The 27,467-nt window shown below is 47.1% G+C and overlaps 1 protein-coding gene across 2 annotated transcripts; it reads left to right on the top strand.

Annotated features, from left to right (window-relative positions):
- The first annotated feature begins 1,728 nt into the window (after positions 1-1,728).
- Positions 1,729-27,467, top strand: LOC138385072 (cytochrome P450 4F3). 2 transcript variants are annotated; one of them, XM_069470714.1, is made up of 13 exons: positions 1,729-1,781; positions 2,074-2,272; positions 4,017-4,161; positions 7,409-7,462; positions 7,555-7,682; positions 9,879-10,000; positions 10,758-11,028; positions 12,056-12,122; positions 12,304-12,433; positions 26,236-26,369; positions 26,465-26,529; positions 26,709-26,791; positions 27,229-27,467. In XM_069470714.1, exons 2-13 carry the CDS (start codon positions 2,075-2,077, stop codon positions 27,404-27,406), a joined length of 1,575 nt encoding a protein of 524 aa, XP_069326815.1. In that variant the 5' UTR covers positions 1,729-1,781; position 2,074; the 3' UTR covers positions 27,407-27,467. The 2 variants fall into 2 exon arrangements, with proteins under 2 accessions (XP_069326815.1, XP_069326816.1); XM_069470715.1 differs by lacking the exons at positions 1,729-1,781; positions 4,017-4,161 and having other exon boundaries at positions 2,221-2,272.

Raw genomic sequence — 27,467 nt, forward strand, 5'->3', positions numbered from 1 at the left:
CACGGAACACAGTAGGTACACGTTATATAAAGCACTGTGCTCTAAATAAGTTTGCTTTATGTAGAGCACCTGGCACACAGTAGACAGGATGTATGTAGAGTGCCCAGCACACAGTGGGGGCACTTTATGTAGAGCACACACTTTTTTTTTTTTTTTTTTTTTTTTTGAGACAGAGTCTCACTCTGTTGCCCAGGCTAGAGTGAGTGCCGTGGCATCAGCCTAGCTCACAGCAACCTCAAACTCCTGAACTCAAGCGATCCTCCTGTCTCAGCCTCCCGAGTAGCTGGGATTACAGGCATGAGCCACCATGCCCGGCTAATTTTTTCTATATATATTTTTAGCTGTCCATATAATTTCTTTCTATTTTTAGTAGAGATGGGGTCTCGCTCTTGCTCAGGCTGGTCTCGAACTCCTGAGCTCAAACGATCCGCCCACCTCGGCCTCCCAGAGTGCTAGGATTACAGGCGTGAGCCACCACGCCCGGCCGAGCACACACTTTATGGGTGCACTTTACATAGAACACACAGTGGGTGCACTTTACGTAGAGCACACAGTAGAAGGACTTTACAGTCTCTTGCACAGAGCAGAGCTCTGGCCCACAGTGGCTCAGGGGCCACTTGCCAGCGTTTCCTTCACTTTCTCTTTTTGGGGCTCCCAACTCTCTAGACCCATCTTCCGTCCCCCACTGAGGACCTCATGTGATATCCCATTTCCCAGATGGGAAGACTGAGCCCCAGATGGCCGCCACGGTCCAAACTCAGAGCAAGCGCAGGGCAGCACAAGGACTCCACTCAGGGTCCCTGGCTCTGCCCTCCCTGCCTGGACTCCGTGTGCTCACGGCCCCTCTCAGCCTCACCCCCAGTGCTTCCCCTCTGTCCTTGGACACTGAGCCCAGCCTCCAGGTTTGCCCTTGCTCTGTCACCCAGGCTAGAGTGCAGTGGCATCATCGTAGCTCACAGCAACCTCAAACTCCTGGGCTGAAGCGATCCTCCTGCCTCAGCCTCCCGAGTAGCTGGGACTATAGGCACATGCCACCATGCATGGCTAATTTTTCTATTTTTAGTAGAGACAAGGTCTCACTCTTGCTCGAAATCCTGACCTCAGTACATCCTCCTGCCTCGGCCCCCAGATTGCTAGGATTCCAGTCGTTGGCCACCGCGCCCTGCCAGCAGCTGGGCCCTTTATCCCTGGAATCTGCCTGGGATAATGGCCAGCAAGGCTGGATTGTTTGTTTCTGTTCCCAGCAGTCACGTCTCGGCCCAGGGTCTGGGCTGCCTCCAGGCAGCACTCGAACCCCTGCCAGATTGCGCAGCCTGGGCCCCTGGGCTTTCATCCCTAAGCCTCCTAGTTCTGCACCGAGAAATGGTACGTGATGCCCTACAGGAGCTCAGGAGATGATCGGGCACAAGGATTGGCCTGGCCGTGCTCGCCTGGCACCTGAACTCTCACGTTCATGCCTTTGCCAGCTGCACCTGGTGTGTAAACCTTGGGGCTCTGAGTCACCTTTGATCACCCCTGACGTGCCCCCCTCTCCCCACGCGGGAGGTGCTGAGATTTGAGGATCCAGTGCCTCGGCTGTGTCATCCCCAGCTGACTGCTCTGCAGCCAGCTCCCTCCCCACCCCATGGTTTGGCCTCCTGCCCTGGTGGGGAGGAGGCAGCCCTGCCTGCAGGGATTGGCTGGCCCAGCCCCCCTCAGCCTTTCTTACATCAGGGCCCAGAGCAAAGACTGCCTAGCAGGGGGAACAGGAGGTTGTGTGGACAAGCTGCTTCTGAGAGAAGGTGCCATGCTGGGGGTGGTGGGCCTGCGGGGTCCTGGCCCAGGATGGGGAGGGGACTGCCCAAGCTGGGGCAGCTCCAGGGTTATGGCCCTAGGAATGGTGGTTTCCTGGAAACCGAGCCCCTGGCAGTCTCCCTGTGATTCAGGCTGGGCCTTTCTGGACTTTAGCCCTCAGGCATTGTTTACCCATCTCTGAGCCCTCCCCTTCCCGCCCCTGCCCCTCTGCACTGCCCCTGGAGCCCCCTTCCCTCCCCTGGGCCTCAGGAACTTCCCCTGCATCTGTCTGCCCTGCAGGATGTCACAACTGGGCCTGTCCTGGCTGGGCCTGGGGCCGGTGGCCGCCTCCCCATGGCTGCTGCTGCTGCTGGTTGGGGCCTCCTGGCTCCTGGCCCGCGTCCTGGCCTGGACCTACGCCTTCTATGACACCTGCAGCCGCCTCCGCTGTTTCCCGCAGCCCCCGACACGGAACTGGTTCCTGGGTCATGCCGGACTGGTGAGTGTGGCTGCAGGACGGGACTGGGTGTCAGGGTGGGTGGACGTCCCCAGGGCCGGGAAGGGGCTCAGGGAGCCGGGGGTGGAGGTGGGCTGGGGTCTGGGACGGCAGAGAAGCGAGGGAGGCAGCTCACTCCTCTGCTCACTGCCTCAGTGCTCTGCTGTGCCGTCCCAGGCCTCTGTCCTTTCCTTGTCCTCTCAGCCCAGCCTGCTCAGCATCCTTTTCCTGCCTGCCTTCCCACACTGGTGCACCGTGAGGGCTCCCAGGGAGGGCTGCACAGAGTGGGGACCCCCGGTGTCCCCAATTCTCCACTGCAGGAGTTGAGGCCTCCTGAGGGGCACCGTCCGGGGTCTGCACCCTGCCTGGCCCATGTCCTGTGTCTGCCCCTCTCTGGGCTGTGACTCCCCCACCCCCCCAAACACACAGGGGCACCGCTGGCCCAGAAGACAGGTGGGGACAGTGTGCCACCCCTGCCCTTCCTGGGCAGCTTCCTCTTACCTGCTCTTCCCCACTGACATGTCCCAGTGGGCCCTGCTGTGCAGCCTGCATGAAAGTTGGCCCCTCACGTCCCCTCTCAGGAGCCTTTCCTAACCCCCTCCCACACCTTGGCCTCTGACTTGGACCTGCTCTGTCCTTTGGGGGACTTGGCCCCAGTCTGTTCATTCGTAATGGCAGGGGCCATGGGCGTGTCCTTAGGCTCAGTGGGAGGGCGCACAGCACACACAATGCACAGAGATTGACGGACAGAGATGCTCACAGGTGGGAGCCACCGTCTTGATGGACAGTGAGAGCTGTCTCTGCTCCCCTGAGGTCAGCTGAGGCTGGAAGGTCCCGAGGGTGCAGACCCTTCTCCAGAGGAGGAACTGAAGCCCGCGTGCACCAGCCAGGACATGAGGGCATGTGGAAACCTGCCTTGGGGACACGTCCTGAGGTCACACTGCTGCCCACAACCCCCTCGGTGGGGACATCGCCATATGGCTGCCCCCAGGCCGGAACCACTCCCAGGACAAGAAAACCCTTCCTCTGGAGCCAAGGTGGCCCCTGTGTGGGCAGACAGCGTGTCCTCTCCCTCTGCCCTGGGGGCCACCTGTGGCGTTTGGAGACGCCCCAGGAGAGAAGGGGCAGGAGGAAGCAGAGATTCCCTCCATCTGTGCAGGATCCAGACACGCTGTTCACTGCAGAGGCTGCACCACCTCCAGAGGCTGCAGGGGGGACCTGCGGTGGCCACTCCTGGGGACGTGGATTAGTCAGTGTTCTGCAGAGACACAGAATCGCAGGGCACACAGATCTGGGTGTAGGTCTAGGCAGATAAGAGGGGATTTACTATGAGAACTGGCTCACGTGACTGTGGAGGCTGAGAGGCCCCACCCTGTGCCGTCTGCAAGCTGGAGACCCAGGCGCTGAGCTGTCATTCAGTCCGCGTCCAGAGGCCTGAGCAGCTGCAGTTCTGGTGTCCACGGGCAGAGAAGGCGGATGTCCCAGCTCCGGAAGACAGAGCCTAGTCCCCTCCTTCGCCTTTTTGTTCTCTCTGAGCCCTCAGTGGGTTGGATGGTGCCTGCCCTCACTGGGGAGGGTGGATCTTCCTTCCTCAGTTTACCCATTCAACTCCTCATCCCTTCTGCAAACACCCTTGCTGACACACCCAGAAATTATATTTACCAGCTATCTGGGCATCCCTTACCCCAATCACGTTAGCACCTAAATTTAACCATTCCAGGAGGTGACAGCTCTGCCTTGCTTGCAGGTCACCCCCACAGAGGAGGGTTTGAGGGACGTGACTCAGCTGGTGGCCACCTACCCCCAGGGCTTTAAGTTCTGGCTGGGCCCCATCCTCCCCGGCATCACTTTGTGCCACCCCGACATCCTCCGACCTGTCCTGAACGCCTCAGGTACCACGCGGAGCTAGTGGTGGTGGGCGCCGTGGCACATCCAAGGGCTTCCAGCCCCTTGTCCCCCAAGTTCCTCTGTGGCCCCTGCAGGACCCCAGCCCCTCCTTCCCTCTTCTCTCTCAGGCGTCTTCCTCTCCCCTTCCTGTACTCACCAACCCCCACCTCAGTGTCTCCTCCCTGCACTGCCATCTGCTCCCTGCCCTGGTGTCCTGGGCACCACTGGGGCCCCAGGAGGCCTCTCAGTTCAAGGCCTTGTCCTGGGGGAACTCCCCAACTTCATGTGGTCAGGAATGGACCAGAGGAAGAGGGACTCTGACAGCTCAGCGAGAACTAAGTTTCTGCTGGGGCAGGCAGGAGGGCTTCCTGTAGGAGGAGTTGCTGGAGCTGGATCTGGATTGATGAGGAGGAATTTTTTAAGTGGAGGAAGGGTGATGCCGTGGGCACCATTAGTATTGTAGGCTCCCTGCCAGGCCTGGTGCCAGCCTTGCATGTGCCCAAGCCCAGGACAACGAGGAGAGCTGGCCGCTGGTGGAGGACCTGGGCTGCTTGCATGAGTGCCACCCCTGAGGGTCAGCTCCTTCTGCCCCACCCGGTGGCTCGTCTGCCCTAAGTTCACTGCTCTGCTGCTGCAGGCCCCAGGAATCTCCAAGGAGACCCCACTGCAGCCTGGTGCCCTTCCCCCGCTCTCTGCCCTCCCTTCCTTGGACAGGCGAGGCTGAGCAGGGAAACCGCCAGCATCCCACAGGGACTATGGCTCTGACGCTAAAATGCTGAGTGACTCTGGGCAGGTCCCTGGGTCTCTCTGGCTTCTGACGTCTCTTTCAGTTGTGAGTGATGGACACTCAACCTCATGTGGTGTCAGCAAAGAAAAATCTATTGACCATAAAGTCCAGAGAGGGTGGCTTTCAGGCATGGCTGGATCCAGGTCTGAAACAACGTCTTCAGCAATCTGTCTCCCTCTTGGTTTTCCTTTTACTGTATCACTTTTCCTTGCAAAGCAGCCCTTTCCTCATGGTGTCCATGAAGGGTTCCAGAAGCTTCGGAAAGCTCATCTTTTCCCCAGACCTTCCATAAGTAGTGCATGATTCTCTGTAATTGTCCTGGCCTGGGTCACAGGACCAATTCCTCACCTGGTCACTGTGGCTCTGATTGCCCAGTCTTGGCAGGTGTGGGGCTTCCAGAGCTACTGTTTCTGGGCACAAAGGAGTTTGATGATTAAGAACCGAGGCCCTGGATTCAGACAGTCCCAGGCTCAGGTCTCAGGCGTGCCCCTGACTACCTGGGAGGTCATGGGTGAGGGACTTCATCATTCAAAGTGTTAGTTTCTTTATCTGGAGAATGAGATGAAAGACAGCCTGGGTGAATGTGGCATTTAGGATCTCTCTTAGTTCATTCTGTTGCTGTAACTGAATCGCTAACACTAGGCAATCTATAAAAAAAAAAAAGAAAAGAAAAGAAATTCATTTCTTACAGTTCTGGAGGCTGGGAAGTTCAAGGTTGAGCTGTTCTATCTGCTCAGCTTCTAGGGAGGGCCTTGTGCTCTGTCATAGCGTCGCAGAAGGCATCGCAGGGCAAGAGGGTTGAGCGTGCTAGCTCAGGTCTGCCTTCCTCTTCTTATGAAGCCACCAATCCCACTCCCGTGACAACCCATTAATCCATTAATGGATTAGTCTGTTCATGAGGGCAGACCCCTCATGATCCAATTACCTCTTAACGGCCCCATTTCTCAATCCCGCCACTTGGGGATCAACGTTCAACATGAGTTTCCGAGAGGCAGACCTTGAAACCCCACAACAGGATCCAAACGGGGAACGACTTTTTCTGTGCTGTAACTGAGGCACCTGGTTGCTGTGTTTGAGGATGGCAGGGGGATGCCCAGGGGAGGCTCAGAGCAGAGGCTGATGAGACGTGGGACGGACTCCCCAGGGCTGGGGTCTGAGTCTCCTCCTGGCAGGTCCTTCTCTCTGGCAGCCCGGAAGACTGTGAATTGTGTTCTGTTTGTTCTTCTCCAGACTCTGGGCTTGGAGGACGGTCTCCTGTACACACAGGGCCTGGCCAGCTCCTGTGGGGATGTGGGCTGCTGGGGGGTGAGGCCGTAGTACGTGGTCGTCCGCATCTTCCACCCCCCTGCATCAAGCCCGTGCTCTTTGCTCAGACAGACCTTGCACTGGCCACAGCTCGCCCGCTGCTGGGGTCTCTGTGCTGCCTCCAGCTGGCCCTGGGACCCGAGTGCAGACAGGAGGGCCTGTGGCGGAGATGCCACTGCCTCAGTCTCCCCTGGACTGACCTGTCTGACCTCTGACCTCTGGTCCTGTCTGCCATAGTCTGGGCATGTCCGTGTGACATCTGCTGTATGGACACATCTTGTCACGTGTATATTTACGCCTGGGGCCAGGTGGCACCTGGTACATGTTACACCTGCTTACACCTGGTTTACACCTGGAATCATGGAGATCACCATGTCTGGGGCTCAGCTGTAGCCAAGGTCACTTGGAACATGTTGGGGCCTATCTGGTTCTTGTCTGAAATGTTACTTGAGACTTTCCTTTTCTCCTGTTTGTCACATCGGGGCCATATTTGGGGCTTGTCTAAGGTCTGGGACCCAGGGTCCCTGTGTGGCTGTCTGAGATATGAGTCTACCTGAGGCAGGTCCTAAAGTATGTTCAGATCGTAGCTGGGGCACAGTCTGGGTCACACCTGGTCCACATTTGGGATATTAAAAAGATTCTATTAATATTTAAATCCTACCTGGGGTCCAACCGTGGGGCATGCTGAGCTCGTGTCAGACCATTTCGGGTCAAATTCAGACCATGTTGTGTCATTTAGGGTTTGTCCTGTGTGCTGTGGCTGTGTCGGGACCTGTTAACACATCGGGGTCGGGTCACACGTCTGAGATCCATGTCAGGAGACGACAGAGAGTTCTGGGGCAGACAGGGTGTCCTAGGTTCTTATGAAGGTGTTTTGTAGGGTGTTGAGCTATGTTCGGGTGCTGCAGACATGTTGAATCATGTAGGAGCCATGTCAAGGCATGATGGGGTGTGTTGTGCCGTGTTAGGGTGTGTGCTGCTCTAGTGTCTGCTGCAGCCTGGTCTGGGGATCCCTCCCTTCCCCCGTCCCCTCTGCTCCGTCTGCCCTTGGCCCCCTTCCTGCTGTGCTGGGCTTGGAGGGGGAAGTGCAAACCCCTCCACCCCCACCCCAATCCCCTCCCCTCCCCCTCCATGTCCTTGATTGTCCTCATTCATGGCAGCGGCCATTGTACGGAAGGACGATATCTTCTTCAGCTTCATAAAGCCCTGGCTGGGTGAGTACCTGCAGGTGAATGGGGGTGGGGACAGCCTTGTGGGGCCAGGAGAAGGTGCTGCCTTTGCCCACTGCCCTTGGCTGCCCTACTAGGGGATGGGCTTCTGCTAAGTGCTGGTGACAAGTGGAGCCGCCACCGTCGCATGCTGACGCCCGCCTTCCATTTCAACATCCTGAAGCCCTATGTGAAGATTTTCAATGACAGCGTGAGCATAATGCACGTAAGTCCCTTGACACTGGGGTCTTAGCCGGAGCCTTGGGGTAGAGGGACCACAGATAGGTCTGATCTGGAGTTTTGGCTCTGCTGGGAGGCTTAGGGTCATTGCTCTTCGTCTCTGAGCCTTGGCTTCCTCATCTGTAAAATGGGAATAATAATCCCTACTTAAAAGGAGGTCAAGATGATGTAACGGAGTCCTGTCCCTGGCACATAGTAGGTGCTCAGACACAGTGTCGGTTTCTATGTTTCTCTCATAAAAGTCCTGTAAGCTAAAGAGAGAAATGAAGAAGATTACATAGCAGCTACTGCTGCACACAAACCACTTCCAAACTCATTGGTTTAATCAACATGCTTATGATTGCTAACAAGTCTACAGGATAGTGGGCTGGTTCTTGTGGATGTGGAAGGAGTCACTCGGGGTGTGTGATCAGCTGTGGCTCAGATGGCAGTTTTGCTGATCCTGGCTCCCTCTCTCACCTGTGTGGGGCTTGGCCAGTGTCAGGCTGATCTAGGATGGCCTCAGCTGGGACAGCTGGACTTTTCTCGTGCGAGTCTCTCCCTCCAGAAGGGATCCCAGGGCTGTTCACATGGCAGGGACAGGACTCCAAGGACTGTCAGGAGGCTGCAATGCCTCTTGGAGTTTATGCTTATTAGAGTTATTATGTCATCATTGTCCACATCGTATTGGCCAAAAAAAAGTCAAAAGTGCAGCACAGAATCAAAGGGTGGTGGGTAAAATAGGCTTCATCTCTTAATGGAAGTTGCTGAAAAATCACACTGCAAAGGGTGTAGGCAGAGGGAGAAGTGAGAATTGGGGTTACGGATTTTTGTATGTATTTTGTATTTTTATTTCAGATTACTACGGGGGTACAAACATTTTGGTTAGAAAAATTGCTTTAGTACCATTTGAGTCAAAGTTGTAAGTGTGTCCATCACCCAGATAGTGTGCATTGTACCCGTTGGGTGTGGAGTTACCCATCCCCCACTGCCCCTTCCACCTGCTGGGTTTCTGATGAATATTATTTCCATACGTGCACATAAGTGTTGATCGATTAGTTCCAATTTAATGGTGAATACATGTGGTGTTTGCTTGTCCATTCTTGTGATAATTCACTTAGAAGAATGGTTTCCAGATGGGATATGGATTTTTTTAACTGCCTAGGATTTTTTTCCTTACTTGCAAGGTTATAAGTTAGCGTGTTACTGTTCCATGGATTTTGCCACAAGACATGAAACTCCAGGGTCAGAGACAAAGGGCAGTTGACTACTCACGGCACAATAGCACGTGCTTCCTCTTGGTTTGCCTCCTTTTTCCAAGCCCCCCAAAGCCCATGTGTGGGACACAGGAGGGATTCTATCGATGCCTGTTCCTGGAGTCTATTGCATTACAGGGGAGGGGCACTAGGCTTAGGGAACCTGATTTTATAGCAAACAGACAGAAGCTTACTATGTGCCCACGGGGAATCATTACCTTATCTCTCAAGGTTCTTGTCTGCAATTACAAGGTTGAGAAATGACCCAGGTTAAGAACATCAGGGCCTTGCATTCTTGGTGTGCCCAGCAAGGATGCTCAGGGCCCACGGAAGACTACTTCTACCAACAGAGGGATACTTTTGTGGTCAATTTATAATTATAAAGATGGGGAAAGCCAACATTTTTGAGCACTCACTATGTGACAGAAATGATTCCTTGTGCTAATTTGCCAATTCCATGATATAAATTGTCCAATTTAATTTTAATGCTCCTGTGAGTTAGAGTTTCTTTTCACCCCATTACAGATGAGGAAACTGATGGCCAGAAAGATTGGAGGGCTTGCCCAAGTCTACCCATGTAGTAAGTCCTGGGGTGGTGGAGCAGGGATTTTAACCTGGTTTACCTGGCACCAAATCAGGACATCTTAACTGCTACTGACGATTTGACAGGTGGGACCTAAGGGACAGCAATGAGTTGCCCAAGGGCACACAGAGCACAGGATGCAGAGCTGAAACGTGAACTCGGGTCTCTTGTTCCCAGCCGTGAGGTCTTCACCTGCTAATAGTAAAAGCTTCTGCTTTCACCCAAGCCGGGTCCTCCCTGGAGATGGGTACCTGGGGCAGGGGACCAAGAGGCTGGTTCTGAATGTGTCCATCCTGATGTGTGGGGTTGGGAAGGGGCTCCAAAGAGCCAAGGCCCAGCCCCAGCTCTGTGGCCTTCTCTTCAGGCCAAGTGGCAGCGCCTGGCCTCAGAGGGCAGTGCCCGTCTGGACATGTTTGAGCACATCAGCCTCATGACCTTGGACAGTCTGCAGAAATGCATCTTCAGCTTCGACAGCCATTGTCAGGAGTGAGTCCTTGCCCAGGGCATGGGATCTTGAGCTGTGGACCCAAGGGGTAAGTAGGGGAGGGAGGACTGAGGAGAACAACCACAATAGCTGTTCTGGAGCAGGTACTTCATAGCTGGGCGGTGAAGCAGAGGAAGGGTAGGTAGAAATGTTTGCGTGAAGGCAGGGAGGCTAGGATGAGTAAAGCATGTGCAGCAGACAGTAGAACTGAGAGTATAGAGGTATACAGGGGCTGGGTCTCAAGCACACTGAAAAGTCAGGCAAAGTGGTACAAACTTTATTATGAGGTTTCCAGGGAGCCATTGAAGCTTATACTGAACATGGTCAAAGCTGAGCTCTGTGGAGAACTGACAATCATCTAGACACTAGATGGAGTTGACTTTGTATTCAGGAGGCTGGGATGGGGGCTGGGCCAAGGACCAGGTGGAATCTGATAACATCTGAGCTGTGTGCACGGTTTTGGGAAGGAGAAGGTGCAGGCCTGGATACTGGGCAGGAGACAGAGGGGAGGAGGGGCATGATGTCCAAGCTATGCTCTGGCTGCCTGGTGGCACCTGGGCAGCTGACAGAGGTGGATGCAGGCAGAGAAGAGGGTTTGGAGAGTCAGGTCTCATGGCCGATGCCATCTGTGTATCTGTGGGTCCATCTGTTTCTAGAGACTCCGTTTCCTGATGGGAGGCAGATCCTGGCTGCTGGTGGGAAATGCTCCCGGGTTTCAGGTGTGTTAAATTGTTTCCTCCCCATTCCCTGATCCTGCAGGAAGCCCAGTGAATATATTGCCACCATCCTGCAGCTCAGTGCCCTCATAGAAAAAAGGAGCCAGAACATCCTCTCGTACGTGGACTTCCTGTACTATCTCACCTGCAATGGGCAGCGCTTCCGCAAGGCCTGCCGCCTGGTGCACGACTTCACAGATGCCGTCATCCAGGAGCGACGCCGCACCCTCCCCAATCAGGGTGTTGATGACTTCCTCAAGGCCAAAGCCAAGACCAAGACTTTGGACTTCATCGATGTTCTCCTGCTGAGCAAGGTGGGCTTCCTGGGATCTGAACTCCAGAGATAGAATGGGGAGCTTCATGTCAAATGTCAAATCCAAGAACTTGGACTTGATCCAGTGGGCACTGGGGAGCATGGAAATTATTTGAGTCAGGAAGGGGACAGTCAGAGATAGGTTTTGGAGCTGAGTGTCTGAAGTGCAGCCAGCAGGGGTGCTAAGTCTGAAACTATGATGAGCCTCAGATTTGACTTCACTTACAAGTTATTCTCTTAGTCTGCCACATTGTTATGTGTATCCATATGTCTGTGCTCTGTCTCTGTCTCTGTCTATGTCTAAGCTGACAGATGCGCCTGACCCCTGGGTCAGAGCAGCCTACTTATTATTCACAGCAGTAACAGCAGCCAGAGTTGGATTGCAGTGCCGGCTCCGCACTCCCAAATTCCTCCTGGGGCAATGCAACGTTTTTACCTCTTAGTGCATCAGAGTTTGCACCACAGCAGAGGGGCCCCCACATTATGAGTCTTGGAGCTCACAGAGAACAGCTGGCACATCTGTGCCTTTGTCCTTCTAGAGACAGAGACAGAGAGAAAGAGAGAGAGAGAGAGGGAGAGAGCTTTACTCTGCAGTATAAACTACTCCCCAGTGAGAAGGCAATGAGTATGGGTTTATAAGGGAAGATAGCATTATCTGTGTTTACCACCCTTGAATGTGAGCAAATATCTTTGGAGCAACACTTAATTTCTAAGCTCCAAGAAAAATTGCCATTTAAACATCCTGAAACCCAGGTTGCCAGCAACTTTTTCCCCAAAAGTCCTCATTATACAGAAACATGAAAATATTCATGGATCATTGATTCTTTCCACCAGGGATAAAAGAGGAGGCCAGGCAGTCACGGAGGAAGCCCATCAGGCGAGGGCTCTGGCAATGGTGTCCAGGAAGATCTAGGAGGGCAGGGTGGGTTTGGGTTTCTGGAAGGAGGATGCATCTTCAGAGATTGTCTCAGGTTAGACCCAGGAGTCTCAGAGCTAGTGTGATTTGTTGGGTTTTGCCTTCTCTGTAGGATGAAGATGGGAAGCAGTTGTCAGATGAGGACATAAGAGCAGAGGCTGATAACTTCATGTTTGCGGGTGAGGGGCCCAGTGTGGGACTACTGTGGGGGTAGGGGCCTCTCCATCCCAGGGATGCAGTGGGTGGACCCTGATCACTCCATCCCTCCCATCCTCCCTGAGGGCCTCCATGCAAGGGCGCTGTCCACCCCTCTGGTGCTGAAGCAGCTCAGAGACTCAAGTCAACCTTCTTGCCACTCAGGCCATGACACCACGGCCAGTGGTCTCTCCTGGGTCCTATACAACCTTGCAAGACACCCAGAATACCAGGAGCGCTGCCGGCAGGAGGTGCGAGAGCTCCTGAGGGACCGAGAGCCTACAGAGATTGAATGGTGAGTGCAGGTCCTCATGGCCTGTTCCTGAGCCCCTCTCATTGGCTCTGCTGGCAGGTGGAGAGGAGAGAAGTTGTATTTATTGATTCTACCAGTTTTTCTTAGTGGTAATAGGAGCAGAGTCCAGAGAAAGGACTTGGGACTCAGCTGGCTATCAGGGGAAAGACTGCAGGTTTTGGGGACAGAAAGACTGGGGTTGCTGAGAGAATTAGTAATGATGTGTGAGGGCTAATGATGCCACTTAGCACATTTTCCTTAATGAACTTCGTCTCCACTCCCATTCTTTTCTCCATGAAACACCATACCTTTAAACAGCTTCACTCACTGAGTGTTTGCTCCTCTGTGCCCTAATTCCTACCCGACTGTCCAGGCCAGGGATTCACAAAGGAGACCCAGAGGTAAAAGTCACCCATCTCTTGTCCAGAACACCTGTGTCACTCGTCCACCCAGCCTCCATGTAGCAAACACTCCCGCGCTGCCTTCCCACGCCCAGTTCTGTGCCCAGCACTTTTTTGTGCTCTGGAGATCTGGGAAGGACCCAGCCCAGGGATCTGCCTTTGAGGTTCTCCCAGTCTGCTGGGGGAACAGTCCCACATGTGGACATTCCCAGCCCACAGGAGCGTGAATAGAGTTGAGAGTAAGAGAAGCAGGGCTGGGGGTTAAAAAAGTGTCTCAACTGAGTCCCTGAATGATGGTCAGTAGATATTTGGGTGCAACTGGGAAACAGTGCTCAAGGTCAAAGAGATGGGCTGGGCAAAGGTGAGGGGAGAGATGAGACAGAGACAGAGGGAGAGTGGAGGTTTAGTGGTCAACTTTACCCCAAGGGTAATGGGGAGCCAGGGATAGTGTTTGAGCAGGGAAGGGAGAGGTCAGATCTGGGTACCAGAAAGCTCTTTCTAGGGCTAGTGTGGACAGGAGATTGGAGGGGACATGCTGTGGAATGAGGGTTCAGAGGGGAAGTTCTGATGTCTGAGCCAAGTCAAGGATGGGGGGATACAATGGAAGCATTGGACTGGACAGGTGTTTGGAGGTGCTGTCCTTCCCTCCAAGCATTTGCTCAGCACAGCATTTTTTGTGAGATGTAGAAACATTTTCGTGGATTTAAAACTAGGATTTCAAGAAAAATTATGCACTTGGTAAAAAATGTGTCCAGAAGAGTTTAGGATAAAAATAAACCTACTTCTTAAGCCACACCCTAGTAGTGACTATGGCCAGTGGTTTCCTGTGTGTCCTTCCAGAAAATGGCTAACCAGATGCCCACATTTATGTGAACACACACTCTCTTCTTCTGTACAAATGGGAGTATCGAAGACCAACACAGGTCTGCACGTTAACAATATAGTGTGAGGTTGTTTCTTTTTCTCAAAATATGAGCTTTGGGAAATTAGTTGATTTTTAAATTTTTTTTTCGATTTAATTTGACACATTTTAATTTTATATATTTTATGTACTATAATGTGATATTATGATATACGTGTACAATGTGGAAGAATAGAATTCAGCTAATGAACATATCTGTCTGCTCACATACTTTTCATTTTTGTGGTGGTAACATTTGAAATGTACTCTCTTAGCAATTTTGAAAAATACAATACATTATTGTTAACTGTCCTCACCATGCTATGCCGTAGATTTTTTTCTTTCTTTTTCTTTTTTTATTTATACATAATAATTGTACATATTCATGGAGTACATGTTATATTTTGATACAAGCATACAATATATAATGATCAAATCAGGTAATTGGGACATGATTCACCTGAAACATTTATCATTGTTTTATGTTGGAAGCATTTGAAAACTTCTAGCTATTCTGAAATACAATAAATTGTTGTTAACTATAGTTGCCCTATTGCACTATTGAACACTAGAACTTTTTTCTTCTATTTAACAGAATTACCCCTTCACCAACACCTCTTCATTACCCCTTCTCACCGCCCTTACCGCTCTCTAGTAGCCACCTCCTTGAGATCACCTCACCACCTCCTTGAGATCAATTTTTTTTAGGTCCCATGTATGAGTGTGGAAATGCAGTATTTGTCTTTCTGTGCCTGGTTTATTTCACTTAAAATAATGTCCTCCAGATCTATCCATGTTTCTGCAAATGACAAAATTTCCTTCTTTTTCATGGCTAAATAATATTAGCCATACACCACAGTATTAGTACATACACCACATCTTTTTTATCCATTCATCCCTTGATAAACACTTAAGATGATTCCACATTTTAGCCATTGTGAATAATGCTGCAATAAACACTGAAGTGCAAATATCTCCTGGTTACATTTTACAACGTTACCTCACTTAAGCGACATTTAGAGGCATGCCCTTCCCCTCTACAATGCTCACCGTGTTTGTGACCATTAGTTGTGAGTTTGCCCCCCTCAACCCCATAATCCCTGGAGAATATTACTATGCTGTAGATTTTAAAAACGTATTCCTCCCATCTTGCTGAAACTTGTACCCTATCGTCAACATCTTCCTGTTCCTTTTCTCTCTCCCTCCTCTGGTAACAACCATTGTCTTCTCTGTTTCTATGATATCTATGTTATCTATTTTAGGTCACACAGGTAAGTGAGATCACATGGTATTTGTCTCCTCATGCCTGGTTTATTTCACTTGGCATAATGTCCTCCAGGTTGACCCATGGTGTCACAAATGATAGAATTTCTTTCTTTTTGAAGGCTGGGTAGTATTCCATTTTGTGTATATTCACCCGCATGAAAAATGAACTTTGAATTACAAAACCAAATGAGAAAAAGCTCTTCCAGTACTAAATGAGACATTACAGAAAAGACTAGGATTATCATTGACATTCCTCCCACCACCCTGTATCCCCTCCATTTCTCCCAAGGGGTGTCTAGAGATACCAATTGGTCACCTATCTGTTTATCTATCCATCTACCTACCTCTTAGTCATGTCTTTATATATCCATATAGTTTCTACCTTTTGGTGTATATATATATATATATATATATATATATATATATATATATTTATGCATGTGTATGTGCAACTTGGTTTTATCCACTCAACAGTGTGGCTAAAACCTCATAGTATATTGTTAACGTGCAGACTTGTGTCTGTTTTAGATACTCCCATTTGTATGGAAGAAGAGAGTGTGTGTTCACAAAAATGTGGGCATCAGGTTAGCCATTTTCTGGAAGGACACACAGGAATATAGCTGTTTCCTGCTGAAACTGCATAACATTCCTTATTTTATTCAGCGCACCCCCACGTTGAAGACGCTTAAGTAAACATTTGCAGTTATAATAGATGTTGCCAATTTTCTTCCCAGTCTCCGTACTGATTTACCTCCATCCTGTAGTGTAATAGGACTACTGATCCTCATCTCTTCCTTCAGTGCAGCTGTATAGTAGTCTATTGTGCAGATGTACCATAATTTATCTAAACATCTTCCCAATGATGTATACTTGCATTGTTTCCAGCCTTTTGCTGAATTAAACATGGTGCAGTCGGCGTGTGTACAGTCACCATTGCTTCAAGTGGGAGCATCTCTGAAGAACAGATTCCAAGATGTGCAATTGGTGAATCAAAGACCATTGCAATGCACAATTTTATTTATTGCAAATCCATTCCTATTACCAGAGTTTGATGGTACCAGCTTTCCCATAACCTCAACAATACTATTATTGTATTATTGAATTTTAAATCTTTGTTAATATTTATATTTCTTCTTTTAATAGACATTTCTTTAAATAACAGTGAGATTGAAGATCCCTTGTGCGTGTTGATAAGTCATTTGTTTTCACTTTATGGAAGTGATCATGTTACATGTTTTGTTCTTTTTCTTTGGGTTCATTATTTTTCATATTTACTTATAGGCATGTGTATCAAAATTAATCTTTTTTCTGTCCTGTGTTGCAAAAAATTGCCTTTTGATTTGAGGAGGAGGTTAATTTTGGTTAATTTTTATGACAGCAAATTTGTCTATATTTTATTTTACAGCCAGCCTACCCATCCATTTCCTAGGGGGTTGTGGAACTTCTTTTATGAGATGTGAAGTTTTCAATTATTTACGAGGCTGTCTCTATCTGTTCCATGGGTCTATTCTGCTGTTTTTGCAGCAGTGCCACACTATTTTTATTACTGTGACTTTGTAATAGGTCTTAGTATCTGGTAGAATAACTTCCCCCTCTTTAATATTTTATTTTCAAATTGACCTACCTCTTCATGATCCTTTATTCTTCCAGAAAAATTTTAGAGTAAGTTTATCAAGTTCTAAAAAGTCAGATAGACTTTAATATGACTTGAATATATTTCATTGGTTGAGTTCAATATATGATCGATTTGTGGGAAACATAACTTCATAATATTGACACATCCTCTCTCATAGTATGAAATGGATATTCACCTATTCAAATAAGCTTTAGTCTTTTAACAGAGTTTAGAATATTTGCTTAGAGATCTTATTCATGTTTTGTTAAACCAACCCTTAGACACTTTTGTTGCTATAGTGAAGTGTATCTTTTAATTGGATTGAAGGAAATTTATCAGTTTATCTGGAATATAGAGATTTCATGTTTCTTAAGTTTAATCCAGGTGTTTTATATTAATATTATTAACATCTTTTCTTGTATTATCTTTTCCAGCTGGTTTTTATTTCTACATAGAGAAACTCATGATATGGCATATAAATTTTGCACTTAATAAGCATAGTAAATGCTAATATCAAGAGGAAAAATATGGATCATTTAGTAAAAGCACTTGGAACAACTGGGAAGCTATCTGGAAATGTCCAGATGAGTCACGTATTTAATATTTTTTAAAAAACAAGAGTCTTAAAAGAACTAGTTGAAACAGTGGGTAAATTATTTTATAGCTCCAGAGTAGGAATAACCTATTTAACACAAATCCCAGGACAGATACAAGAAGAGAATGAGATAATGTTCAATGACAAAAGATACACAGTAGTGTGTATAGTACAATAGTATGAAAACTACAGTATGGTTATATAGAATGCTACTGTATAATTCTTAAAGATGCTTAAGGGGTAGCTTTAGAAAGATACATTAAAAAATAGTAACCCAGGCAACCAGTGGGGTGGCATTGGGCCATGGGGAGGTGACGTAGAGTTTTCAAATTTTGAACTAGTTAAGTGTATTAGGTTTTACCATTTTATTATTTTTTATTTTTGTGTTTTGATTACATAAGATTCAATGCTTTATTTCTGAGATCAGGGATCAGGTAAAAATGTCTTCACTCACCATTTCTATGAAACAGTGATGATAATAACTTCAAAGTATTAGAATAAGCTGATAAGCTCTGTTTCTTTTTTTTACAAATTCTTTTTTTTATTTCAGCATATTATGGGGGTACAAAAGTTTAGGTTACATATATTGCCCTTGCCCCCATCCCCGGAAACACAGTTTCAAGCATGCTCATCCCCCAGACAGTGCACATCGCACTCATTATGTATGTATACACCCATCCCCTCCTCCTGACATCTGTCCGACACCTGATTAATGTTATTCCTAAATGTGCTCTTAGGTGATGGTCAGTGAAACCAATCTGATGGTGAGTACATGTGGTGCTTATTTTTCCATTCCTGGGATACTTCACTTAGTAGAATGGGTTCCAGCTGTATCCAGGAAAATACAAGAGGTGCTAGATCACCATTGTTTCTTATAGCTGAATAGTACTCCATGGTATACATATGCCACATTTTATTAATCTACTCATGTATTGATGGAAACTTGGGTTGTTTCCACATCTTTGCAATTATGAATTGTGCTGCTATAAACATTCGGGTGCAGATGTCTTTTTTATAGAATGTCTTTTGTTCTTTTGGGTAGATGCACAATAATGGGATTGCTGGATCAAATGGTAGGCGTACTTGTATCTGTTTAAGGTATCCCCATATTGCTTTCCACAGAGGTTACACTAGTTTGCAGTCCTGCCAGCAGTGTATGAGTGTTCCTGTCTCTCCGCATCCACACCAACATTTATTGTTATGGGACTTTTTGATAAAGGCCATTCGCACTGGAGATAAGTGATATCTCATGTGGTTTTGATTTGCATTTCCCTGATGATTAGAGATATTGAGCACTTTTTTCATATGTTTGTTGGCTGTTCTTCTGTCTTCTTTTGAAAAGTTTCTGTTCATGTCATTTGCCCACTTTTTGATAGGGTTGTTTGATCTTTTCTTGCTGATTTTCCTGAGTTCTAAATATATTCTAGTTATCAGTCCTTTATCGGATGTGTAGCATGCGAAAATTTTTCCCATTCTGTAGGTTGTCTGTTTGCTCTCATGACAGTGTCTTTGGCTGTGCAGAAGCATTTTTTTTTTTTTTCCTGGCTGGGGAGAGACTGCCCCTCCAGGGGCTAGCCAATTCTTTTTTTTTTTTTTTCAGCTTATTATGGGGATACAAAAGTTCCATGTCTGCCCATCCCCCCCGAGTTAGAACTTCAAGCGTGTCCATTCCCCAGACAGTGCGCATTGCACTCATCATGTAGTTATACCCCCATCCCCTCCCCCCACCCCCATCCCCCCGAGTCAGAACATTCAAGCATGTACATTCCCCAGACAGTGCGCATCACACTCATCATGTAGTTATACCTCCATCCCCTCCCCCCACTCCCATCCCCCTGTGTCAGAACATTCAAGCGTGTCCATTCCCCAGACGGTGTGCAACACACTCATCATGTAGGTATACACCCATCCCCTCCCCCCACCACCCACCTCAGTCCGATACCCAATTGGTGTTATTACCAAATGTGCACTTAGGTGATGATCAGGGAAACCAATTTGCTGGTAAGTACATGTGGTGCTTGTTTTCCTATTCTTGGGATAATTCACTTAATATAATGGGTTCCAACTCTCTCCAGGAGAACAAAAGGGATTCTATATCACCGTTATTTCTTATAGCTGAGTAATACTCCATAGTATAAATATACTACAATTTACTAATCCATTCATGAATTGATAGGCATTTGGGTTGTTTCCACATCTTTGCAATTGTGAATTGTGCTCCTATAAACATTCCGGTACAGGTGTCTTTGTCATAGAATGACTTTTGTACCTTTGGGTAGATGTACAATAATGGGATTCCTGAATCAAATGGTAGGTCTACTTGTAGCTCTTTGAGGTATCTCCATATTGCTTTCCACAGAGGTTGCACTAGTCTGCAGTCCCACCAGCAGTGTATGAGTGTTCCTGTCTCTCTGCATCCATGCGAACATTTATTGTTTTGGGACTTTTTGATAAAGGCCATTCTCACTGGAGTTAAGTGATATCTCATTGTGGTTTTGATTTGCATTTCCCTGATGATTAGAAATGTTGAACATTTTTTCATATGTTTGTCAGCCTTTCTTATATTTTCTTTTGAAAATTTCTGTTCATGTCGTTTGCCCACTTTTTGATAGGATTGTTTGATTTTTTTCTTACTGATTTTCCTGAGTTCTAAATAGATTCTTGTTATCAGTCCTTTATCTGATGTGTAGTATGTGAAAATTTTTCCCATTCTGTAGGTTGTCTGTTTATTCTTGTGACTGTTTCTTTGGCTGTGCAGAAGCTTTTTAATTTAATCAAGTCTCATTTATTTATTTTTGTTGTTGCTGTGATTGCCTTTGGGGTCTTCCTCATAAATTCTTTGCCTAGGGCAAAGTCTAGAAGAGTATTTCCATCGTTTTCCTCCAGAATTCTTACAGTTTCACACCTTAGGTTTAAGTCTGTTATCCACCGTGATTTGATTTTTGTGAGGGGTAAAAGGTGTGGGTCCTGTTTCAGTCTTCTACATGTGGCTATCCAGTTTTCCCAGCACCATTTATTGGATAAGGATTCTTTTCCCCAGTGTATGTTTTTGTCTGCTTTGTCAAAGATTAGATGGCTATATGAGGATGGTTTTATATCTGGATTCTGAGTTATGTTCCATTGCTCTGTGTCCCTGTTCTTGTGCCAGTACCAAGCTGATTTAATAACCACAGCCTTGTAGTATAGTTTGAAGTCTGTTAAATTAATACCTCTCATTTTGTTCTTATTGCCTAAAATTGCTTTTGCTAATCAGGGTCTTCTCTGGTTCCATACAAAGTGTAAAATTATTTTTTCTATATCTGTGAAAAATGATGTTGATAATTTAGTAGGGATTGCATTTAATCTATAGATCACTTTGGGTAGTACAGACATTTCAACAATGTTGATTCTTCCAATCCATGAGCATGGTATGGTTTTCCACTGGTTTACGTGTTCTGCTATCTCCTTCCTCAGTGTTTCATAGTTGTCCCTGTAGAGGTCTTTTACTTCCTTAGTTATATATATTGCTAGGTATTTTATTTTCTTTGTTGCTATTGTGAAGGGTATTGAGTTTTTGATTTGGTTCTCAGTTTGACTGTTATTGACATATATGAATACCTCTGATTTGTGTGTATTGATTTTGTATCCTGAGACTCTACTGAATTCATTTATCAGTTCCAGGAGTCTCTTAGTTGAATCCATGGGGTTTTCTAGTTATAATATCATATCATCAGCAAAGAGTGAGAGTTTGATCTCTTCTGTCCCCATTTGGACACACTTGATTCTGCTCCCTTGCCTGATTGCTCTCTCAAGGACTTCCAGCACTATGTTCAATAGCAGTGGGGACAGTGGGCAGCTATGTCTGGTTCCAGTTCTAAGCGTGAAGGCTTTCAATTTTTCCCCATTCAGTATGATGTTGGCTGTGGGTTTGTCATATATGGCTTGTACCATTTTTAGGTAAGTCCTGTCTAAGCCTATTTTGTTAAGCATTCTTATCATAAAAGGGTGTTGAATTTTTTCAAATGCTTTTTCTGTGTCTATTGAGAGGATCATATGGTCTTTGTTTTTGCTTCTATTTATGTGTTGAATTACATTTATAGATTTGCATATGTTGAACCATCGCTGTGTCTCTGGAATGAAGCCCACTTGTTCAGGATGGATTATTTTCTTGATAAGCACCTGGATTCAGTTGACTAGGATTTTATTGAGAATTTTTGAATCTATATTCATAAGGGATATTGGTCTGTAGTTGTCTTTGTTTGTTGCGTCCTTTCTTGGTTTTGGTATCAGAGTTATGTTCACTTCATAAAATGTGTTAGGGAGGATTCTCTTCTTATTGATGTTGTGGAATAACTTTTGTAGGATATGCACCAGTTCTACTTTATATGTGTGGTAAAATTTGGGTGTGAAATCATCTAGTCTGGGACTTTTCTTTTTAGGAAAATTTCTTATTGCTGTTTAGATTTCAATTGTTGATATTGGTCTGTTCATGAATTCTGTTTCTTCCTGGTTGAGCCTAGGGAGACTGTGTGTTTCTAAAAATTTGTCCATTTCCTCCACATTTTCCAGTTTGCGTGCATAAAGGTTTTTGTAGAATTTATAGATGATATCTTGTATCTCTGTGGCATCAGCTGTAATTTCTCCTTTCATGTTCCTGATGGAACTTATTAGAAATATTTCTTTTCTGCTCTTAGTTAGTGTAGCCAAAGGCATGTCAATTTTGTTTATCTTTTCAAAGAATCAACTTTTTGTTTTATTAATCTTCCTTATAGTTTTCCTGTTGTCAATTTCATTTAGTTCTGATTTGATCTTATTAATTTCACTTCTTCTGCTGGGTTTGGGGTCAGTCTGTTCTTCTTTCTCCAGCTCTTTGAGTCGATTCATTAGGAAGTCTATTTTGGATCTTTCTGTCTTTTGGATATAGGCATTTATGGAAATACACTTTCCTCTCAAGACTGCTTTAGTTGTGTCCCAGAGATTTTCATAACTTGTGTCTCCTTTGTCATTTCATTCAAAGAATCATTTGATTTCCATCTTTCTTTCTTCACTTATGAAATAATCATTCAGGAGAAGGTTGTTTGGCTTCCACATCTTTGAGTAGAAATGAGAATTTCTGTTATGGTTGTTTTCTACTTTTATTCCACTGTGATCTGAAAAGATGCATGGTACAATTCCTATTTTTTTTTTTTAAATTTTTTAAGACATGCTTTGTGTCCTAGCATATGGTTAATCTTAGAGAATGTCCCATGAGCTGATGAGAACATATATTCAGTGAATTTTGGATAGAATGTCCTGTAAATGTCAGTCAGGCCCATTTGTTCTAGCGTTCTGTTTAAGTCCATTATTTCTTTGTTTATTTTCTGTTTGGAGGATCTGTCCTGTGCTGTCAGCAGGGTATTGAAGTCTCCGGCTACTATGGTGTTTCTGTTTATCATTTGGTTTAGATCAAGTAGGGTTTGCTTTATAAATCTGGGTGCACCTATGTTGGGTGCATACATATTAAGTATAGTTATGTCTTCTTGTTGAACTTTAGCCTTCACCATTATATAGTAACCATCTTTGTCTTTCATTACTTTTGTTGATTTAAAAACTAAGTTATCTGAAATCAAAACCAACATGCCAGCCTTCTTTTGGCTTCTGTTTTCTTGAAATATCGATTTCCACCCATTTATTTTCAGTCTAAATGCATCCTTGCAGGTTAGATGTCTTTCCTGGAGACAGCAGATACTTGGCTTATATTTTTTATCCATTGGGTCAGCCTATGTCTCTTGAGTAGGGAGTTCAAGCCATTCACATTTATTGAGAGAACTGATAGGTGGGGCAGATTTGTGTTCATCCTGTTGGGTAGAACTTCATTGCTATGTTTTCTCTCTTGAGCCATTGTGGTATCTGGCCTTTGATCTTTAGCTTTTCAGTGCTTTTACATTCATGAGTGTTTATTGTGCTGGTCCATGTGCAACTCTGTTTTGAGTACTTCTTGGAGGGCTGGTCTTGTCTTGGTGAATTCCCTCAGTCTTTGTTTACCTAAGAGTGTCTTAATTTCTCCTTTGTATACAAAACTTAGCTTTTCTGGGTACAAGATTCTAGGCTGAGCATTATTCTGTTTCAGAAGAGTGAGGATGGGGCCCCAGTCTCTTCTTGCTTGTACGGTTTCAGCTGAGAAATCTGGCATTATTCCGATGGGCTTTCCTTTGTATGTTACTTGTTTCTTTCACCTTACAGCTTGAAGAAGGGCCTCTTTAGTGGATATTTGGTCAGTCCGATGATTGCATGACGTGGTGTCTTCCTATTTGCAATGAATCTCCCAGGGGTCCTTTGGGCTTCTTGTACCTGTATATCTAGATTTTTAGCAAGGCCTGGGAAATTTTCCTCAATTATATCTTCAAATAGCTTATCCAACCCGTGTGTATTATCTTCTTCACCCTCAGGAATGCTGATAACTCTCACGTTAGGCTTCTTCACATGACCCCACATATCTTGCAGACTTTGGTCTTTTCTCTTATTTCTTTGCTCTATCTCTGTCACTGACTTTTTAATTGGAAGGTATTATCTTCAATCTCTGAGATTCTTTCTTCTGTTTGATCTACCCTGCTCTTGAGGCTTTCCACTGTGTTTTGTAGTTCCCTGAATAAATTCTTCATTTCCACGAGTTCCGTTTGATTTTTCTTTAATAATTCGACTTCTTTAGTGAATTTTTCTTCCAAGTCCTGGATTTATTTTGTGGCTTCTTTGTGTTGGTTATCCATTTTTTTCTTGCATAGCATTGAGTTTTCTTACAATCCATGTTTGAAATTCTTCTGTCATTTTTGTGTTCTGAATTTGGTTAATGTCCATTGCTAGAGAGCTGGTGTTCCTCTTTGGGATGTGTTTTCCATTTGATTCTTCATACTTCCAGAGTTCTTTCGCTGAGTCCTTCCCATCTGGATCAGTCATTGCTTCCCACCTTTCTGGTTTTGTTTGGAAAGTAACACGGTGTGTGCAGGCTCTGGTCCTGTAGATGCTGTAGGGGCAAGGCAGTTCTCAGCTACTGCCTAACAGCCTGGATGTGTGCGCTTCTATGCTTGCTTGCTTTGTCACTAAGGGGAGCCACTAATGTGTTGTTCAGGGTTCTTCTACCACAGTTGGGAGGCTGCTCCTGGTTGGAGGGGTCATTTGGGGAGCCTGTTTTGGCCCCTTGCCAGGGTTGTTGTTCCCTGGCCGCAGATCCCACTGTTGGCAGCCAAACAGAGGCAGAAATCCAGCCCCAGGATTTTGATCTTACCAGACGACCAAAACTAGTCTGAAGAGTAACGTCACTGGGCTGTCAACTTTTGATCTGTGCCAAGACCCCACGGATTCATGCTAGTTGCAGAGAGAGAGTGGCTTTTCTTGTCTCTCCCTACCTACAGATGTGGTGCCTACCACTTTCGGTGCAAAAGATGCTGGCTAGGGGGAGGGGGTGGTGCCACAGTCCGCCCAGTGCCTGCAAGTCCCACAGGCGATTGCCTCCTCTGCCCCAGCTCCTGTAAGTCCTACAGGGCTTCAGCCTCCCATGATTGGGGAAGCACTAGTTCACACATCAAAACTGGTCTGGCTAGTGGACCATAGGTCATGTAAGGGCAGAGTTTGTCACAAGAGTCCCCAGACTGGGGGAAGGGAGACGCCTGACACCATATCACTCTGCAGCGGCTGGGTTGTGAACCCTGAAAATGGCAACCACCTGCCCTTAGAGTGCTAGCACTGGGGGCAACTATTCAGGGGTTGGCAGGTGCCGGGTCAGGGGGCTGAGTCACCAGGATGCCCCCTTGTCTCTTTTATGTTGCCCTCCCACAATCTCATGCCTGTCCAGCAGGAGCTCTCTCTCTTTCTGACCCACCCTGAATGGGCCTATTAGCCTGAGGTGGTTTCCAGGTTAGTGTCCCCTATTTGGTGTTCACCTCCATTGATCTGGTCCCACTGAGCAGTAGAGGCAATTTACCTGTCTCCTAACTGCCTCCAGTGGTAGCCCAGACCATTCCCTCCTTGACCCAGTGCAGTCCTGGCACAGAGCTCGAGGAGTTCAAGATGCTTCCTGCTATTGTCTCCTCTCCACAGAGCCACACGTCTCCCATGGTGATTTTGCAATGACTTCTGGCAGATCCCTGTCTGAGTGGGTGTGGAGATCAGTGGGGAAGCAAGGCATTCTCTGGTGGGACTGATCCCACCTCACTCCCTGGCAAGGTGGGCACAGCTGTCCCACACTCTACTCTCTATTGTTTGTCTCACACTCTCCAGATTTGGCGATCTTATCTCCCGCTCACTTTTTTTTTTTTCTTGCTTTTTGTATCCCACACTGATTCTCCATCAATTCACAATGCTGTTCTTATGGAGGAGCAATACACTCATGTGTAGCAGACAGAGATCTACGCCTCCTTCTCTGGGAGCAGGAATCCAGGAGGTTACCTCCACTCTGCCATTTTTTTTCCAGGTCCTACCATTTTAAATAGGCACTGGAAAACAAGTGGGCAAAGAATTCTTCCTCTTACTGGATCTTCAAAGTTTATGAAAGGTATCCAGTGGAATCTCTGTGTTTTCTAAGAATAAAATCACTATCTGCCAAAATGATACATTTACTCCAACATTTCAAATTCTGTTATCCTCCTTTTTTCTTGTCTAATTGCATTTGCCAGTATCTCTAGTGCAATAAGAAAAAGAGAGTAAAACATTGATTCTGTGTATTTTGTTTCTTATTCATTTGTATTTTTAATTTTCTTTCTTGCCATAAAAATGTTTTTATGCACATTTGTTAACATTTTGCAGTTGGTTTTTAGATGCTGTGTTTTCCTCAGAACAGTCTTTTAAAAATAACGAGCTAAATTTCCTCAGGTACTTTTCTCATTCTCTAATTTTCTGATTTACTTTATTTATTTATTTATTTATTTTGCTTTTCTAATTCTCAAATATTTGATTCCTGTGGAACTTACTTTGTTATAGGGAGAAAAGATACTGGGAAACACCGGCTGGAGGATTCTGTTCCTGTCTTTGCTCCCTGGACATTAATGATTGTTGTGGGGGAGGGTGTTTCCACAGGGACGACCTGGCCCAGCTGCCCTTCCTGACCATGTGCATTAAGGAGAGTCTGCGCCTGCATCCTCCAGCCCCAATGATCTCCCGACGCTGCACCCAGGACATTGTGCTTCCAGATGGCCGGGTCATCCCCAAAGGTGCCCACAGCAGCAGGGGGAGGAGGCTCCTGGACAGGAAGGGGGGCCCATCAGGCAGTGGGGCCCTGTCCTGACTGCTCCCTCCTCTCCCACAGGTGTCATCTGCCTTATCAATATTTTAGGGACCCATCACAACCCAGCTGTGTGGCCAGACCCTGAGGTGCTGACTCTCCCAACACCACCATTTTTGCCCATTCCAGGGATCCTGGGGGGCAGGGCTTTGACAGGGAAATCCAAGATCTCCTCTCTCTCCCCACTACCAGACACCCTCATCTGTCCCTCCAAGTCTGGCTGTCCTGGGAGACCCACCCAGCAAGCCTGTCTCCCTCTTGCCCCCAGGTGTATGACCCCTCACGCTTCGACCCAGAAAACATCAAGGAGCGGTCCCCTCTGGCTTTCATTCCTTTCTCGGCAGGGCCCAGGTAAGGGTGGGGTGTGCCCCAGGTAGGGATGAGGTGATGGGTGCAGGGGTCTGGGCATGACAGTGGGAAAAGTTGGGGGGAAGGGGAGCTGTAGATGGTCACAGTTTCAGCTCTCCTTCCTCCCCTCTCCTGAGGTTAAGGGCTAAGGTCCTTAGAATGGGATCCCTGCGAAGGGACTCTTCCCTGGCTGCTGTTGTGAGTCCAGGGCTGCAGTCTAGGGCAGGCCCTGGGATTATGCAAGCCCACACTGTGTGTGTGTGTGTGTGTGTGTGTTGGGGACGAGGGGCGGAGATGGGTGGGGTCCTGGGCATACTTAGCTCCTCACTCTGCCCCTCAAGCTCATGTGGGTGTGGGTGGGGGACCCGGGCCAGGTTCCAGGCGCGATGGGGCCTGGATGGGGTCCTGGGAGAATTCAGAATCTCCACCTCTGCTCCCAGGAACTGCATCGGGCAGACCTTCGCCATGACCGAGATGAAGGTGGTCCTGGCGCTCACACTGCTGCGCTTCCGCATCCTGCCCGACGACACAGAGCCGCGCAGGAAGATGGAGATGACAATGCGTGCTGAGGGCGGCCTCTGGCTGCGGCTGGAGCCGCTGGAGGCGGGCCAGCAGTGACCCCTCTACCCCTTCCACCTGCCTTTGCAGATTCCCAGGAATAAAACTGTGCTGTCACCTC

The sequence above is a fragment of the Eulemur rufifrons genome, chromosome 6 (assembly GCF_041146395.1).
Source record: "Eulemur rufifrons isolate Redbay chromosome 6, OSU_ERuf_1, whole genome shotgun sequence".
NCBI classification, from domain to species: domain Eukaryota; kingdom Metazoa; phylum Chordata; class Mammalia; order Primates; family Lemuridae; genus Eulemur; species Eulemur rufifrons.